Below are 16,925 nucleotides of genomic sequence, written 5' to 3'. Positions count from 1 at the left end.
GGTTTGGGAGGAAAGGAGCCAGGTTGGGATGCCCCGGGGGCCATGGGAAGGGGCTTGGACTTTATCCTGCCAACAGCGGGGAGCCATCCAGGGGTTTGACCCTCCGTTTCCTCATCTGTTGTATCAGGCGCTCTCGGGATTAGTGACCGCCAGCTTCTGGTGGTTTTTACGTCAGCTGACAGCAGTGTTGCTCTCGCCTCAGCTGCGACAGCATCTGAGTTATCTAGTTATCCGTTGCTGAACAGTTATCCGAAACTTTCACCAGGACCAGTGAAAGAACCTGTGTGAGGATGATGGGAAAGCAAGACTGGGTGAGGGGGAGCTTGGGGTGGGGGGCAGGTTGGAGAGGAGATTGCAGGGTAGGAGCCTCGGTGGGGGCAGGTTCAAACACTTGGGAGCTGCCAGTGATTGCACCCAACTCAAACCTGCCCAAACCCAGTGGCTGCCATTGACTTCACTCCTGCTGAGACTCGATCCTGCAGCTCAGACCTGTGCGAACTAAGCGCTAGTGTCCTGTCTTCACCTCTGTGGGCAACGTGGCTACAGTGCCCCACCTCCCCTACCCCAGCCGGCAGCTCAGGGAGCTTTCCTCTCTGCGGGCCACAGCAGCACACTTCAGGAAACAACTTGTTTCTTGTGGGCCCTGTCTGGGCTGCCTGTCCATCCCCTAACAGTGACTGGCCAGAGGAAAGGGAAAAACTGATGGCTCTAGACAGTCAGGGCCAGACTCTGGAGCTGGGGACACGGCCACAGCACAAAGGGAAACCTGGTTCTGTGGCCAGGGCAGGGGTGCCAGGAACAGCCCACAGTTGTCTACCACGTCCCCACCTGCCTTTATCAAGATGAACGAAGAGAAGGCAGCTCCTTCACAGCAGTGCATCTTGCACAGAACTTGGTCCGCCACACCAGAGAGCTCTTTGTATCCTCCACCCTGTTGTTTTCAATGTGAACCATTTGCTGACAAGGTGCGTAGTCAGGCACTGCACTCAGCATGGCAGAACAGGACTCAGGCACCTGCCCCCAAGTGCTTGGTCCAGTGGCCATGTTTGGACACAGCGACAAGGGCCAGGAGGAGAGGCCTCTTAAGAAGCCAGAGCAGTAATTGCAGCTGGAAGAGATGTTCACCCGCATGAGGATGGAGGAAAGTGGGCAGAGTGAAAAGATTTGACCGGCTCTGTACTGAGCTGGAGATGGGTGTTGTCTGAGGGGGGTGACTTCCAGGGCAGGGCTGGCAAAGGGTGGGGGACGGCATCGCCACAGGGCCCAGCATGGGGGTTCGGAGTGCGGTCAGGCGGGCATTGCCAGGTAAACGCAGGGGTCATCGGCAAGCAGACAGCGACTGCTCTGGTGGGCCTGAAGAGCTCTCCTAGAGCAGAGCGTGTGCGGGAGGGGAAGGAGGGCAGTCCTGGAAGGAAGGGAGCGCATGGTCCTCCGGGGCAAGGACTGTGTCCCTTGGACTTGGGGACCAGGAGACGGCTTTGGTGAGAGCTATCAGGGCGTGGCAGAGCTGCTCACAGACCCAGTGACAGGAGGCCAGAGCTGGAAGGGGCTCAGAATGCAGACGAGGCTCCTGGAGAAGGCCAAGGGAAGGCCCTGTTCCTGAGCAGGAGGGGCACACAAGTTCCATTCCAGCCCAAGAGGAGGGTGGACACCTCTGCATGGGAGCGGTCAGAGGGGGAGGACAGGGCTGTAAGGGAAGTAGGGCTGGTAGACCTGTTGTGAGGCGGCCCCTGTCAGAGATTTCTGGGCTTGACTCCGGAACTAATGAAGTCAGCTATTTGGGGGAGGGGCCGAGACCCTTACATTAAGGCTCCCCAGGTGATTTGATGGTCACCCTGCCTGCGGGGGCTAAGGCGAGCCCAGGACCCGGACAGCCACCCTGCCTGCTGGTCTGGGGAGTGAGGGAAACCAGCTAGTGCTCCGTGGCTGAAGAGCTACGCCAGGGAGTCCCTGCTGGAAACCCAAGGAGGGGAAGGGGGAGGTCAAGCAACAGCAGGGCCTGCTGCCACCCCCCAGCCTGCAGGAGGATCTAGGGTTCCTAGGGGAAGCCTTGCCCTAATTACCACCCAGCACACGGGCACTCAGGCAGGGCCGACCCAAGGTGTTTGTGCCAAAGAACACAAATATTTTATTTACACAATCCATGTGAGATTTCTGAACCTGTGCCAAAAGAGGCAGATAGGGCCTTTTCTCTCAGGCCTGTTACTGAAATGTAAATTAACACAAATGCAAGTCAAATTTACTCATTGTTGACAAATAACTCTTAGTCCCTATTTTAGTATAATCATCACATGGGGGAAGAAAAAAACTTTTCCTAAGATGCTCAGCCTCAAAGGGCAGTCAGTAGGTGTCAGCATCCCCCTCAGAGGTGCTGTGCCACCCTGGAAAAAATGCCTTCGGGCTCCTTCCCATCCCCCAAGGCAGCAGCAAATCCTTCCTGTCGCCTCCTTTTGGCCAAAGCAGCCAAAGATTTAAAAGTCTTTGGTTCGTAGATGGCTAGATCTGCAAGTACTTTCCTGTTGAGCTCCACCTGGCACTGGGAAGAAAATTAGAGCCTGTATCAGCATCAGAAATGCATTTCAGTGAAACACAGGAAGACTTGGAACACGGCTAAGCACCCTGTGATTTGAATCACCTTAGCACACACCACTTGAGCCCCAGTGGGGGAGAGGGAGTGGTGAGTCCTGTTCAAGCAGGACGCGGGAGGAGAAGGGGGGCGGGGGGCAGGGGGGGAAACCAAGGGCTGTCAGCCAGACTTCTGGCCTGGGCTACCCTTTAAGGCAGATGGGAAGAAGAAACCACAATTTCCATTTCACAAACGATGAAAAATAATACACAGAAAAGGTGTGTGAGGCACAAGCAGAGGAATTAAGATCAAAACCGGGCGCTCATTACATGAGAGAGCCAAAGTCCTCTATCGAGTGAAGCAACAGAAAATGGATGGACAGTGCCAGTGAGTCTGGGGTGCAGAAAGAAGAGGGGATGGTCTCCTGACATTAAAGGCAGCTGTGCAGGAGAAGTCAGTCCTGTTCTACCACCTGGGACCCCTGTGCTGTGGGCAGAGTCCCTCTCCTTTTGAGCCTAGTTCCCCATCAGTAAAACAGAGGTGTCGCACCTACACTTACCCTGAGGATCTTTGTAAAGTGCCAGACACAGGGCCTGGCACAAGGACCCATTCCCCCTAGCTTTTCAAGTAAAAACGTAAATGCACACAAAAGCAGAGGGAATACCATACTCACCAGAGGCAAGTGACCAAGGTTCTGTGGCACATGCTTGCTTTATTCCCTCCAAGATGTTTCCCTCCTTTTTGACTACGATTCAACTTGATCTGCTACCTCACCAGAATTCATTCAGTGTAAAAGCTTTGAAATTAAACTTTAAAGTTAAAGCCAAGTTTTTCTACCTTTTTCTCTTGACGGGGAAACACCAGGGCTTATGTCTTGGTGCCACATACCCTATTACCAATTCTGCTACCAGCGGGGCAGCGGCAGAGCCAGTGTGGTGCGTCCCCGAACCCACCAGAACCCCACTCCAAGAACAAAAGCAATGTTGGGCTGCTAACATTCCACTGCCCACGCTGCTGGACCACGGCAACTGGACGGGTTATGAAGACGTTTAACGTCTCGGCAGGACCACATCCTCGATCATACCTTAATCAAGTTGAGGATGAATGCTGGGTACTTCAGGCCGTGTTCCTGGGAAGCAGCTGTAACTCGACTGATCCAGAGCTGAAATGAGAAACACTGAGATGCTTAAGAACCAGCTGTATGTTACATCCACACCTCTCAACGAAGCTTGTCACTGGACTAAAAGGGTTTTTTTGTAAGAGCTAATACAAAAAGTCAGTGTCCTATTCAGGCTGAAGTATAAAGAACAGTGAGCAAAAGCTGGTGCTCTTTATCCAAATGCCCGCTGTAAAGCATTAACTCCACACACATCTTTAGGCGCCGAGGGAGGATACAAAGATGAGCAAGAGATTCTGGGGCAGACACAGCTCCGGGCGTAGCAAGGGTCCAGGTCGAAGCTTCAAGGAGGTGAAGGCCTGGAGGGGAGGAGGCAGGGGCCTCGAGAAGGGCCAGAATGGCGGGGCAGCGGCGTCCGCTCCAGGCGCAGCGAGAGATCTGAGCGCTGCAGGGAAGCCGGGCTGGGGAAGTTCTGCGTGCATCTGTCCAACAGGTTCCGTGTGAGGCTGCCACGCCGGACCCGCTGCCACCCTCGCGCCCCCGACACCCGCACACCGCATCGCGCCCAGCCGGTGCCAACGGGGCTGCGCGCGAACCGCGTGCACAGGAGCGGCTCGCCGGGCGCGGTGCACCTGCGGCCGCGAGGCCCCGCGGGTTCGGGAGGGCTGGGGCAGCGGGGCGAGGCCGAGCGGGCCGCGCTTACCGTCCGCAGGTTCCTCTTCTTCAGCCTGCGGGCTCGGGTGCACTGCACGAACGCTCGCGTCACAGCCCTGACGGCCAGCCGGTAGCACCGATTCTTCCTCCCCCGGAAGTGCTGGTCAAGAAACGGGAGAGGAGGCGGTCGGCGGGACCCGCGCGCGCCGGGCCAGGCGGGGGCGCGGGGCGCACGGCACACTCACCCGCGCGTGCTTCAGCACCTCCTGGACCCGCCAGTAGCGGTCAGTGATGCGATTCCGCAGCCAGAGCTGCGCCGTGAGGAAGACCATGGCGCCCGCAGCCCGCGCCTCTGCTCACCAAGGTGAGCGTCGCACCTCCGCCGCCACCCCTCCCCAGCGATTCCGGGTCAGCTCTTCCCTCACCCAGGGGAACTTCCGGGTCTCTGCGCGTGCGCTCTGGGTCCGCGCCTCTATCCCTCTCCTGTGCGCATGCTCGAGCTCAGGGGGCGGTGCCGGGGCTGGGCAAGGCCTAGGCGGTGGAGGAAAGGATCCCGCCCCCCCCGCGCCCCCCCCATCCCCGGCAGCTGGAGGGCGGACAGCCGAGGGTGGCGTCCGGTGGAGCGGAGAAGCGCTGCCTCCCACCGAGGGGCCTGGTCCTCTTTACGCCGCGGAGCTGTGCACTTTATTTTTTTAATGAAGTTATTTATTTATTTAGGCTGCACTGGGTCTTTGTTGCGGTGCGTGGGCTTCTCGTTGAGGTGGTTTTTCTTGTTACGGAGCACGGACTCTAGGCGCGCGGGCTTCAGTAGTTGTGGCTCACGGGCTCAGTAGCTATGGTTCGCGGGCTCTAGACCGCAGGCTCAGTAGTTGTGGCGCACGTGCTTAGTTGCTCCGCAGCATGTGGGATCTTCCCGGACCAGGGCTCGACCCCGTGTCCCCTGCATTGGCAGGCGTATTCTTAACCACTGTGCCACCAAGGAAGCCCTCCGTAAATGTTTATAAGCACATTATTGGGGTATTCTTCTGGTCCATTTGAAAGGAAGTTGGAGATAGCTAAATACTTCACTGTGTATTTCCTAAGAACAAGGACATTCTCTTACAAATCCCAGCGCAAGGATCAAAATCAGGAAATTCAACATTAATGCAATACTGCTGTCAGGTCCACAGTCTGCATTCCAGTTCTGTCACATATTCTTACCGCTTTTTTCCCTGTCCAGGATCATGCACTGCGTGGAGTTCTTATGTCTAACTTTCAGGGTTAATCTGGAACAGTCCCTCAGCCTTTCTTTGTCTTTCTTGACCTTGGCATTCTTAAAGAGTACAGGCTACTTACTTTGTAGAGTGCCCTCAGTTTGAGTTTGATGTTTCCTCGTGATGAGAATCAGGTTACACATTTGTAGCAGAATACTTCAGAGACTATATTGTGTCCTTCTCGGTGCGTGGCACCAGGAGGCCGTGATGGCAGCTTGTCCCAACACGGGTGATGTCAGCTTTGACCATTTGGTTACAGTATTGTTTGCCAGGTTTCTCCACCGCATTTACGTTTGAACTAATACATAGTTTGTAGTGAAATACTTTGGGAGTCATCACAGGCTCCCCTGTCAGCAGATGTTGAGGTAGAAGCACGTGCGACGGGCCAGGTCGCTGAGGCATCTGCGAACAACACCGTACACCACATTTGGTCTACACTCTGTGAAAGGGAGCCACTGGGGGACTGCGCAGGAGAGTGAATAGGATTATGGCTACTATTCTGAGAACAGCCCCTTGGGAGTCAAGGGATCAGGCGAGAAGAACAGTTAGGCTGGGGGCTGGCCTGGTTACGGCAGCATTCCAGGCAAGGCTGACGGTGGCCTGGACATGGTGGATGCAGCGGGGGAGGTGAGAGGCAGTCGGGCTGTGGGTGTGCTCTGAGGTCGAGCCCGCAGGCTGTGCTGGAGGCTGGCTGGAGGTCCATCCTGCAGCTTTAAAAACCACCCCGGGGGCTTCCCTGGTGGCGCAGTGGTTGAGAGTCCGCCTGCCGATGCAGGGGACGCGGGTTCGTGCCCCGGTCTGGGAAGATCCCACATGCCGCGGAGCAGCTGGGCCCGTGAGCCATGGCTGCTGAGCCTGCACGTCTGGAGCCTGTGCTCCGCAACGGGAGAGGCCACAACAGTGAGAAGCCCGCGTATCGCAAAAAAAAAAAAAAAAAAAAAAAACCACCCCGGGACTTCCCTGGTGGTCCAGTGGTTCAGACTCCACGCTTCCACTGCAGAGGACTCGGGTTTGATCCCTGGTTGGGGAACTAAGATCCCGCAGGTCCCACAGGCCACTCGGCGCACCCCCAAAAAACCAAAAACAAAACAAAGAAAACCCACCCTTACTCTGAGGACTCCAGAGATGTCACTCCAGGCCTCATCTTTGCCCCATTTTCTTCTCCTGTGCATCTGCTCTCCCATCCGTCCCTTCACCTCGGGCCCAGGCCCCGCCAGGAGTCATTGTTATGTCTCCCTTTCCCTGTCCCTCCCCACATCCAACCATCAGCAGGTCCAGAGGGCTGTGCCCACAGAACTGTCCCAATTCTGCCTGTTTCTCCCGCCCCCACTGCTATGCCGCCACCGTCTCACTGGTCTCCCGGGTTTCCTCCTCCCAGTTACAGTTCACTCTGCACTTGCAGGCCCCGTGAGCCAGAAAGACCATGTCACGTGAGCTCACGCTCCCCAAAGGCTTCCGTTGTCTTGGGGGTAAAATCCAAGTGCTCCCAGGGTCCCCGGACAGAGTCGCTAATTTAGCAAGACGGCTCTCACTTTCAAAAGATGAAATCTGTCCTCTAAAGCTGTTCTTCCAGAAAAATCTAAGGACATTGATTTTCTATGAGGATGCAGGTGTGGACAATCAGAGACAACTGTCACTCTATCTGTTGCACTGCAGGGCTTTTAATTTACAGAGATGGCTGAGTGATGACAGGGAGAGGCTAAAGCTACTGAAAGCAGGTTTGTTGTTTTTTTTTTTTTTTTTTGGCTGCGTTGGGTCTTCGTTGCCACGCACGGGGGCTCTCTCTAGTTGTGGCAAGCGGGGCCTGCTCTTCGTTGCGGTGCACGGGCCTCTCATTGCAGTGGCTTCTCTTGTTGCGGAGCACGGGCTCTAGGTGCGTGGGTTCAGTAGTTGTGGCACATGGGCTTCAGTAGTTGTGGCTTGCAGGCTCTAGAGTGCAGCCTCAGTAGTTGTGGCGCACAAGCTTAGTTGCTCCACGGCATGTGGGATCTTCCCGGACCAGGGCTCAAAGCTGTGTCCCCTGCATTGGGAGGCGGATTCCTAGCCACTGCACCACCAGGGAAGCTCCTGAAAGCAGATTTTTATGCCTTACATTTCCTGAGGGGAGGGCACACCACGCCCCACAGGGACACAGGCAGAAACAGCAGTTTCGATCAGGTGGTAAGAGCAGGGGCCCGGGGAAGGCTCAGGCCTTTATTGGGGTTCCCGCAGGAAAGGCAGGGCAGCGCAGGGAAACAGCTTCTGATTGGTTTGTTTGATAATCCAGTGGGCCTTGGTGCACAGAGGCAGGCCTGGCCCTGGGTGACTTCGGGCAGGGGGATGTCAGCTGGTCACGTGAGAGAAGGCAGCCGTTCAGGGCATGGGTCGGGACAGCAAGGGAGAGGAGGACAACTGGCCCTGTCATTGGTGAGTGGGTGCCGAGAGACAAATACTGAATCTAAGGAAACACAGTAAGAGTGCCGGTGTGCCCGGGGGGAGCACAGAGGCTGGCACCCGCTGGGGGCGCACAAACAGGAGCGCATCGGGTTTTGGTCAGTTCTGTGGCCACGACTCAGTCTCTCCGCCAAAGAGCGTGCACAGGGCTGAAGCTACAGGGCTGACGTGGCCCTGGGAGTCTGGAATGGTTCCAGGTCAGCCACACGCTTCTTGCTCGGGCTCCAGCCACTGCTTCCTTCTTCTCCAGGAACCTCTGGGGTGTTCTCCTGTGCACCCTGGCAGGTGGCCTCAGACCAGCAGAGAGGAGCCTGCACGCCCTGAAGGCCGTGGAAGCCTGCAGCCTCTGGTCCTGCTCTGGCCCTGCAGCCCTGGGGCCCATGGGGCACCTCCTGCTCTCCACAGACGGCAGGCCCCAGATCCTGGGCCACCTCCCCCCACTGTGTCCTCTGGGTGGGGCTGGCCCCCCGGCTCAGCAAAAGCTCTGCGGTGGAGCCATGGCCGCGTTCCACGGCAAGATGCAGGGGGGTCACGTGGAGCCAGCCAGCAGCGTCGACCTTCGCGCCCCTGGCCAGGAGGTGGCCGGCGACCTCCATGTGGCCTCCCCGGGCAGCGTGGTGCAGGGGGGTGAGGCCCAACGTGTCCCGAGCGTCCACGTCTGCTCCCCAGGCGGCCAGCAGTTGGACGGCGAGCAGATGTCCACCGGCAGCAGCCCTGTGGAGTGCAGAGCGGCCATGCCTGTCCTTGAGGCTTGAGTCGGCCCCGTGCTCAAGCAGCACCTCCATGTCCTAGAAGAGGAGGGGGCGGGGCAGGGCTGGCCTGGGCGGGCCACACGGTGCTCAGCTGCCCTCAGCGCCCCTTTCTCCACACTGCTTCCTTGTTGGGTGCCGCCTATGGCACCTGCTGGGGCTCTACTTGGAGACCCCACTTGCCCCCTAATGGTCCTGAGCCGCCCGGGGCCTGGCTGGACTCTGGCCCGTGGCCAGTGCCCAATAAATATTTGGTGCTGCCGGCCCAGCGCCCTCCCTGGGCTTCCAAGAGCTGGTTACCAAGGGGAGTGACGTCAGGGCGGCACTCAGGGCCCTGGTGCCGGGCCCCTCCCCACCACCCGCACGATCACACGGGGCCCGGGCCGAGACGTACCTGCCGGCGGCCCAGGTCGGCAGCGATACCCAGCGCCGTGGCCCCCGTGCTGTCCCGGGCGTCCACCCGCGCCCCGTGCGTCAGGAGGAGGCGCAGCACTGCCGACTGCCCGGCCACGGCCGCCACGAGCAGGGCGCCGTCCAGGCCCGCGCCACCGCCTGCTGCCAGCAGCTCGAGCACCGGCAGCCGGCCGCCCGCGGCCGCCCAGTGCGTCGCCATCCAGCCGTGTGCGTCCGCCGCCGCGGGGCCCGGGCCCGGTGTGTCCAGCAGGCGCCTGGCCAGCAGCGTGCGGCCCAGCGCGGCGGCCCAGTGCAGTGGCGTGAGGCCGGCCCCACAGCGCACGTTCGCTGACGCCCCGCGCTGTAGGAGTAGCTCGGCCACCCGCGAGGGCCCGTGCCAGGCGGCCTCGTGCAGCGGCGTGCGCCCCACGCGGTCTGCAGCTACGGCCCGGGCCCCGCGCTGCAGCAGGAGACGCACCAGCGGCACGTGGCCGCGCAGCACGGCCAGATGCAGCGGGGTCCTGCCCGCGCGATCCCTGCGGGGCGGGGAGGGCAGCACGGGCGAGGGCGGGGCACGGGGAAGAGACCTGCTACCTTTGCCCAGGAGGGAACCCTCTCCACCCCGCAAGGGACCGCTGCCTCCATCTCCCACTGAAGGGACACCAGCCACCATCCCTACCCCCAGCCCCGTGGAGTACCCGGTCCTAACCCTGGGCTCACCTCTCCTCCACACTGGCCCCTTGCCGCAGTAGCTGAGTCACCAGGCCCACGTGACCCTTCCACACGGCCTGCAGCAGGCGCCCCCAGGCCTGTGGGGCGCTGGGCCCCTCTGTCCCAGCTCCTGGGGCCTCCTCGGAGCCCAGCTCCAACCACCGCAGTTCCTGCTCTGCCCCTGCCTCTGTCAGGTCCTGCTCCCGGGGCTCAGAGACCCTAGAGTCCATCTGGAAAGAACAGGAATCCAGCATGGTTGCTGGAGGCCCAGGCTGGACCCAGCCCACTGTCCCCAGGCCGACACGGACCCCTTATCTCCCCAGGGGAACCTGGCTACCACTTAGCCTTCTGACGGCCTTGGCTCTCAGTTACCCCCAAAGCGAGCCCACCCAGGGGCTCCGTCCTCCGTCTGGGGGTCCTCTACATACCGTCCCGGCCCAGCCACAGCCTGGTGGCCCTTTCATGACACTCCCCCTGAAGGCACAGCGGTGGGGTATCTGCTCCCAGAAGGTGGAAGGCTGGAGCTGCAGTTGTGCGGTGGCGGTGGGGCCTCCCGGGGGCCGGGCTAAGGGCCAGTTCTCCACCTGTTTACCCAGCAACTTAAGGGGGAGGCCCTGCCTGCGGGCCACAGCCCCTGTCCCAGCAGCCGTCAGCCCCTGGCAACTGCCAGGGCCTCTGGCTTGTCCTCCCTCCCGGGAGACAAAGACCAGGCAGGTAGGAACTTGCCCGTGGACCACAGCTCCTCGAGGAGCACAGCCTTTGATGTGCCACGACTCGCCCCCAGGAGACACCCACACACCTTCCCCTGGGTCCCCCGCTCAAGCCCTGCCCGCCAGCCCCACTCCTGTACCTGCTGGCTAAGACCAGGCTGGGGTGGTGGGCAGGGTGAGGTGGGACCCTTCCCCCCACCCAGATGCCGCATGAGGACAGAAGGTTCTCCAGGGACACCAGGCAGGCAACCTGGACCAAGGGGTGGGATAGGAAGCCCCCTGAGAGGAGACTGAGGCAGGTCTTCAGGGGCTGTGAAGGGGCAGAGCCCCAGGCAGTTGAAGGAGGGAGCCAGGCAGAGGGAGGACTGATCGGAGACGGGCTACATCTGGACGGTGGACGTGGTGCTGCAGGAAGCCCTCAGTAAGGCCTCCAGGTTGGTCACCGTGGCTCTGGGGCCCTGGGGCAGGGTGGGCCGGGTGGGTGGCAGGCCCTGAAGGTGCCTTCCCATCCCCCAATCCCTGGGTGAGGCCACCCGTCCAGAGCCCAGACGGGAGAAGGACGTGGGGCAGCCTCTGCAGCCTTGTCCCTCCAGCGCCTCTCATGGCTCACCAAGAGGCAGCATGGCTTTGGGGTGGTGGCTCCTACCCCAGCCCCTCCCCAGCTTCCGGAGATGGACGAGGTGTCCTCAGGGCCCTGCCCTCCGGAGAGGCAGCCCTTCCAGGTGCCAGATCCAAAGGGTGGGTCTCCAGGCGAGGAGCTGAGAGGCCCCGTCCCACTCCCCAGCCACACGGGTCCCACCCTGTATGCCACGGTCACTCCTCCTCTAGAATGAGAGCTTCGTGAGAGCATGTCGCACAGGCCGGCAGATTCGTCCCGTAAGGAGCAAGGTGTTCTGGGTGGATGCAGACAGTTTACTGGTTAAGCAGCCGGCAAAGGCCAGAAAAGCAAGGGTGTCAGCCCTCTGCACTCTGTCCCCACAGGATGACCCAGGAAGACACTGAAAGGAGCAGGGCCAGATGACAGGGGCACGAGGACACGGGGTGGGAGGGGACCCCGTTGCTGAGGAGCAGCCTCTGTGCTGCAGCCGCACCCTGGGGGCCCCGTGCACCGTCCTGTACCTCAGAGCCACGGAAGCTAGAAACTGCTTCCTGGTGGCCTCCCCACAGGCAGAAGGCAGTGAGAGTGGGCCGTGGGGCCTGTCCCCCCGGCTTCTGCCATGGCCTGGGCACTGCAGCTTGCTCAGTGACCTGCAAAGAGCTGTCCCGCTACAGGCAGAGGCCTCTGTTGGCCTCCCTCCGCGTTGAATCCACAGGCATCCATCGTGCCTGGCGCACAGCGGGAGCTCAACGGAGTGCTTGTTGAGTGAGTGAATGAATGAGTGGAGGACCTGGGGGAGAGGGTGGGGCTTAGAAAGGAGATGAGTCCAATACACTTGCTGTCTGAACTCTCTTTTTTACCCCAATTTCACTATCAGAATAAATAAACAGCTACCGTGAAATCTTCACACGCGTGTGCCAGTGCAAGCAGTTCAATTGCACACATGCTGGGCAGCAGGGCTTGGCGTGTATTGCAGTGGGCCTCAGCAGCTGTCCTGGCCGGCGTGTCTCCAACCGCGTCCCTTGAACAAGCTGTGCATGTCGCTGTCATCGTCCCACATCCCTACGTGTCTGAGGGGTGCTGGTGAGCTTGAGAGGCCTGGAAAACGTTGGAAGAAAAGTTGGAAGGGATGAGGTGGACTGTAGGGGGAGGGAAAGAGAAACATCGCATCTGGTGCCACCCGGCCTCCTTCATCCAGCTCCCAGACAACCTACTCAGTGGTTTAAGTGTCAGCTAGTAATGTCAGTGGTGTTTATTTATTTGTTATTATTTTTCAAATAATTTTATTTATTGATTTATTTTGGCTGCGCCGGTTCTTAGTTGCAGCATGTGGGATCTTTAGTTGAGGCATGCAGGCTTCTTAGTTGCAGCATGTGAACTCTTAGTTGTGGCATGCATGCAGGAGCTAGTTCCCCGACCAGGGATCAAACCCAGGCCCCCTGCATTGGGAGCACAGAGGCTTACCCACTGGACCACTAGGGAAGTCCCTGTAAGTGGTGTTTAAAACACTGTATGTCGTGCACGGAAACCCCAGGAGGCTGTTAGGTGCTAAGAGTATTTTGGTAATATTTGGAGAAATTAGTTGGGGTTTTCAGAGGGGCTGGGAATGCTTCCTCCCTGCTTACTTGAAATCACAGAATACACACTCCCCCTGTTTTCAGGATGGATTGGATTCTGACACAAAGGATACCTGTAATGGTAGCTGCCATTATTGAGCACCTACTGTGTGCTGAGTTCCACATTAAGCATTTCACATACGTTACCCACGTGCCCTCTCAACAACCCTGCAGTGTGGGCACCCAGCATCTTCTGGGGCTGTTCTGATGCTGAGAGGGGCCAGGTTTGGGGATGAGGGAACCAGAGGGGGCGAGGTCAGATGTTGACCTTCCCGTGGCAGCTACGGATGGGGCAGTTGCCAGAGTTGAGACTGATGAAATGAAACCATTGTTGCAGGGTCTGGAAGTGGGGAGAGGGCGGGACCTGGGGTGAGGACGGCCCAGTGCTGAGCTCTCAGGACAGCTGTGCAGGCTCCGACCAGAGCACGCAGGGGCTGGCGGGGGAGACTGGGCAGGGCTGGAGCTGTAGTAACCTGGCAGAGAGAGGGTCAGCCTGGCAGCGAGGACCTGAGGCTCAGGTGTGACCCTGGAGACTGATGGTCAGGGCCGGACCTACCTGGACCAGGGCCCTGCCCTCCAGCTGAGTCCACTATCTGGTTGCTGGGGTCTGGGTGGAGGTCTGACCTGGCAACCTAGGGTTAAAAGGTTGCTAATCTGACCTGGGCGGGGGGCGGAGGATGGGCATCAGTCCTGCCACGTGACCACCACTGTGAGCCCACCAGGCCCACTGCCAAGAGAGCATGAGTGAGCAGGAGAGGGAGACAGAGGAGGAGGAGGGAGGAGGCACTTCAGACACAGCACCCATGCTGCCCCGAAGGCTTCCTGACCGCCAGGCCTCAGACCTGATGTCCCCAGGGTGGGCAGGCCTGGCTGCCCAAGGCCTGGGGGTCCTGCTGCTGCCGGGTCGGGCCCTGGCTGGGCTCGTGCTCCATCTGCTGCTGCCCGCAGCCGTGTTCCTGCTGCTGCTGCTGCCCGCAGCCTCCACTGTGTACCTGGGATTCCTGTGCCACTCAAGGGTGAGCTGCGCCGTCCACGGGTGCGGGGCTGAGGGACTGTCTGGGGTCCTCGGGGAGTGCAGGTCCCTGGAGGCACGTGTGCCCCTCCCTGAAGAGCTCCTTCTCCTGCCAAGCCCCCCCACCCCACTGGCCACAGCAAAAGAAGGGCTTTTGTTTGCCACCCAAGGGGAAGGCTCTCTCCCCTCCCCTGAGGCCTCTCAGCCTTGTACCAGGAGCTGCCAGGGCCTGGACAGCTGGGCAGGGTGGGAAGAGGAGGAGGGTTCCAGGAAGAGAAGATAAAGATATTGTCAGATTTAACCAGTCCACAGTCCCCATCCTCCCAGCCTCCCCCAACACATAGCCCCCCTGAAGACCCCTCCTCCCCTGGGATGGGTTTCCCCACGTATGGAAGGGGTTATGGCTTGGTCTGGGATAGGGAGGGTATAGGCAGATGGGCCCCTTTCTGCCCATCTGGGGAAGGGGGGGGGCCGGGGGAAGGGGGCCGAACGCTGGGCCGCAGTAGACAAGGTGGCGCCAGATGGCAACACCCCAGGGTAGGGCCTCGGGGTCAGCTGCCAACTTAGGAAAGGGCCATGGGAGAGCAGAGAGAGCTATTCTCTGAGCCTCCCCTCAAGGGGCGCCTACTCGGGCCATTTACCGCCTGGGTCTCCATCTCCCATCCTCGGCTGAGAAATGCCTGCCTCACAACCAGCCCCAGCCCCCCCACCCACCCCCGACACCGGCTCTGCCAGACCTCAGGCCCCGCTGTCTCCTCTCCCGGCCCCGCCCCGGTCCCCCGGCTCTCAGGCCCCGCCCCAATCCCTCTGCCCCCCCCCGGCCCCGCCCCGGAATTGAGGCCCCGCCCTCTCCCGGTCCTTTTGTCACAAGGCCCCGCCCCGGTCCATCTGCACCGGCTCCACCCCGCCCCCGGCCAACTCACAGCCGAAGCGGGGCTTAGCTCCCGCCCCGTCCACCTGCTGCCAGGCCCCGTCTCGGAACTGAGGCCCCACAGCCCCGCCTGACCGTCCGCCCCGCCCTCAGGTCCACCCGGCGCCCCGCCCTGCGTGCCGCGCGCTGCTGTCCGACCGCGGCTCCGCGGCGCTCATCGTGTCGGGATTCCTCTCGCTGCCTCCGCTGCTGGTGCTCGCCTCGGCCGCCCGCTCCCGCCTGGCCCGACGCCTCCGCTCGCTGCTGCCACCCCCGACCTGGAGTCCCGGACCCTGCCGCCACCCCGACGGGGAGGAGCAGCTCTAAGCCTGGGTGTGATCCCAGAGGCCTCTCCAAATCCCGGAGGCCCCCGAACTCCCCCCGTGTCCCCCATCGCTGGCTCCAGGCTGGTGAGCTCAGGGTCTGCGTCCAGGTCCCGGCCGTGAAATCCCGTGCGTGCCGCGCGGCCCCGTGCGCAGTGCTCCGAGGGGCCGCGAGGTGGCACCGGACTCCTCCGGACCGGGACGGCCCTTCCCCACCCTCACCGGCCTCCGCAGTCCCCGCAGCCGCCGAGGGGCTGGGACGCCCCCAGAGAACAGGGAGATGGCTCTCGGAGAAGGGGCGCGTGGCCAGGCTCGGAGAGAGGCGGCCTTCCTGGCTTCTGCCACTGTGGCTGTCCTGGGCTCCTGTGCCCCGACAACGGGCAGTCCCTGCGGGCCCCCTGTCTGGTCCGGCAGCGGCCTCCAGCGAGTCCCAGAGGTGGGGAGACTTCCACGCTCCACGGTTCCAGAACTTCAGCGGCCAGAGCACTAGGGCATGCACGGCTCAGCCCGAGACCAGGGTCAGCGTTTAGAGTGAGGGCTCTGTCTGTTCTCTCTGGATAATTTTAAGATCTTTTCCGTCTTTTGCTTTCTGTGCTTTTAAGCATGTTTGTGGTTGTGGCTATGTTCTTATTTATCCCCTTGGTACACACGGTGTGTCCCGTTTCTACAGATTCACATCTTTCAGCAGTTCTGGAGAATTCTCAACCATTATTTCTTCAATTCTGTCTCATTCATTCTACACATTTTTTCCTGGGAAACACCTATTACGTGAATGCTTCCCATTGTGCTTTCACCACTCATGTCAGTTCAACTCTCTTCTGTGTTTTCCATCTCCTTGTCTCCCAGTGCTGCGTTCTGGGCAATTTCCTCATCTCCCTCTTTGAGTTCACTAAGCACTAGCTGAGTCTAATCTGCTGATTATCACATCCATTTAACTTAAATTATTATGTCGCCCTATCTAAAAGTTATACTACTCACTTCTTATTCAAATCTGATGATTTTGATGATCTCTTGGTGCATATGCTCATGATTTGGGTTCCAGCTTCGACTTCTGGAACGTTTCACACATAGTTGTTTCTTTTTTTTTCTTTTAATTATTTATTTTTTGGCAGTGCCATGCGACATCTTAGCTCCCCAACCAGGGATCAAACCCTCACCCCCTGCATTGGGAGCGTGGAGTCTTAACCGCTGGACCGCCAGGGAAGCCGCACACATAGTTATTTTACAGACTGTACCTAACAACTGCACTCCCTTTGCCTTTGGGGGCCTAAATCTGTTGTTTGTTGCTTCTGCTGACTCAGTAACAGCGTAATGTTTCTTTGAATGTTTGTACTTGTTAAGCATCAGCGCACCTGTGAACATTCTGAGGCCACGTCCCTCCACAGAGGATGCCCTTGTGAGCCGTGACCAACCTGGGCCCCCGTTAGGGTCCTGGTTAGTACCCCGCTGTGCAGGGCACCCCCACTGTGGCCCTGATGCACTGTGGCTCCATCTCTGCGTTCAGGGGATTCTCTGCTTTCCCATTTGTTTCCGTTCATCATCCTGGGTTTCTGTTCCCTATTCTTCTGTTTATTTATACACTTCTTTCTAGCGTTTCCTGGAGGGGAGGGGGCTTGGAAGATATCTACTGCCTTGTAAGCCCAGCAGTGTATTAAAAATGTGTTTGTTGTGGGCTTCCCTGGTGGTGCAATGGTTGAGAGTCCGCCTGCCGATGCAGGGGACACGGGTTCGTGCCCCGGTCCGGGAAGATCCCACACGCCGCGGAGCGGCTGGGCCCGTGAGCCATGGCCGCTGAGCCTGCGTGTCCGGAGCCTGTGCTCCGCAACGGGAGAGGCCACAACAGTGAGAGGCCCGCGTACCGCAAAAAAAAAAAAAAAAAA

At 59.6% G+C, this 16,925-nt stretch overlaps 3 protein-coding genes across 8 annotated transcripts; 1 reads left to right on the top strand and 2 right to left on the bottom strand.

The window, feature by feature from the left end:
* Nucleotides 1-2,104: 2,104 nt before the first annotated feature.
* On the bottom strand, nucleotides 2,105-4,756 carry MRPL20 (mitochondrial ribosomal protein L20). The gene is made up of 4 exons (XM_004272540.4): nucleotides 4,583-4,756; nucleotides 4,387-4,497; nucleotides 3,651-3,728; nucleotides 2,105-2,536 (listed from the first exon to the last, which is right to left on the bottom strand). Exons 1-4 carry the CDS (start codon nucleotides 4,667-4,669, stop codon nucleotides 2,363-2,365), a joined length of 450 nt encoding a protein of 149 aa, XP_004272588.1. The 5' UTR covers nucleotides 4,670-4,756; the 3' UTR covers nucleotides 2,105-2,362.
* Nucleotides 4,757-7,309: 2,553 nt separating this feature from the next.
* Nucleotides 7,310-14,518, bottom strand: ANKRD65 (ankyrin repeat domain 65). Of its 6 annotated transcripts, none has more exons than XM_049713292.1 (6): nucleotides 13,793-14,518; nucleotides 12,079-12,282; nucleotides 10,305-10,460; nucleotides 9,886-10,106; nucleotides 9,167-9,701; nucleotides 7,310-8,811 (listed from the first exon to the last, which is right to left on the bottom strand). In XM_049713292.1, exons 2-6 carry the CDS (start codon nucleotides 12,232-12,234, stop codon nucleotides 8,179-8,181), a joined length of 1,701 nt encoding a protein of 566 aa, XP_049569249.1. In that variant the 5' UTR covers nucleotides 12,235-12,282; nucleotides 13,793-14,518; the 3' UTR covers nucleotides 7,310-8,178. The 6 variants fall into 6 exon arrangements, with proteins under 6 accessions (XP_049569249.1, XP_049569243.1, XP_049569241.1 ...); XM_049713286.1 differs by lacking the exon at nucleotides 13,793-14,518 and adding an exon at nucleotides 11,197-11,479 and having other exon boundaries at nucleotides 12,079-12,213; XM_049713284.1 differs by lacking the exon at nucleotides 13,793-14,518 and adding an exon at nucleotides 11,197-11,974 and having other exon boundaries at nucleotides 12,079-12,211.
* Nucleotides 13,541-16,719, top strand: TMEM88B (transmembrane protein 88B). Its single transcript, XM_049713301.1, has 2 exons — nucleotides 13,541-13,816; nucleotides 14,837-16,719. Exons 1-2 carry the CDS (start codon nucleotides 13,541-13,543, stop codon nucleotides 15,047-15,049), a joined length of 489 nt encoding a protein of 162 aa, XP_049569258.1. The 3' UTR covers nucleotides 15,050-16,719.
* The last annotated feature ends 206 nt before the right edge of the window (nucleotides 16,720-16,925 follow it).

Source organism: Orcinus orca, chromosome 1 (genome assembly GCF_937001465.1).
Source record: "Orcinus orca chromosome 1, mOrcOrc1.1, whole genome shotgun sequence".
In the NCBI taxonomy this organism is placed as follows: Eukaryota; Metazoa; Chordata; class Mammalia; order Artiodactyla; family Delphinidae; genus Orcinus; species Orcinus orca.
This window is presented reverse-complemented; position numbering and strand designations above follow the sequence as displayed.

Bases quoted from the DNA above. Each gene is read 5' to 3' on its own strand.
- MRPL20 (XM_004272540.4), bottom strand. From the start codon at position 4,669: ATGGTCTTCCTCACGGCGCAGCTCTGGCTGCGGAATCGCATCACTGAC. The intron at 3,729-4,386 runs GTAAGCGCGGCC...TTCTCATTTCAG, and splicing joins AGAAGAGGAACCTGCGGACG to CTCTGGATCAGTCGAGTTAC. The intron at 2,537-3,650 runs GTATGATCGAGG...TTTTCTTCCCAG, and splicing joins TCATCCTCAACTTGATTAAG to TGCCAGGTGGAGCTCAACAG.
- ANKRD65 (XM_049713286.1), bottom strand. From the start codon at position 11,436: ATGCTCTCACGAAGCTCTCATTCTAGAGGAGGAGTGACCGTGGCATAC. The intron at 9,702-9,885 runs GTGAGCCCAGGG...CCCGCCCCGCAG, and splicing joins GGGGCCAGTGTGGAGGAGAG to GGATCGCGCGGGCAGGACCC. The intron at 8,812-9,166 runs GTACGTCTCGGC...CTCCTCTTCTAG, and splicing joins CCGACCTGGGCCGCCGGCAG to GACATGGAGGTGCTGCTTGA.
- TMEM88B (XM_049713301.1), top strand. From the start codon at position 13,541: ATGAGTGAGCAGGAGAGGGAGACAGAGGAGGAGGAGGGAGGAGGCACT. The intron at 13,817-14,836 runs GTGAGCTGCGCC...CCCCGCCCTCAG, and splicing joins GATTCCTGTGCCACTCAAGG to GTCCACCCGGCGCCCCGCCC.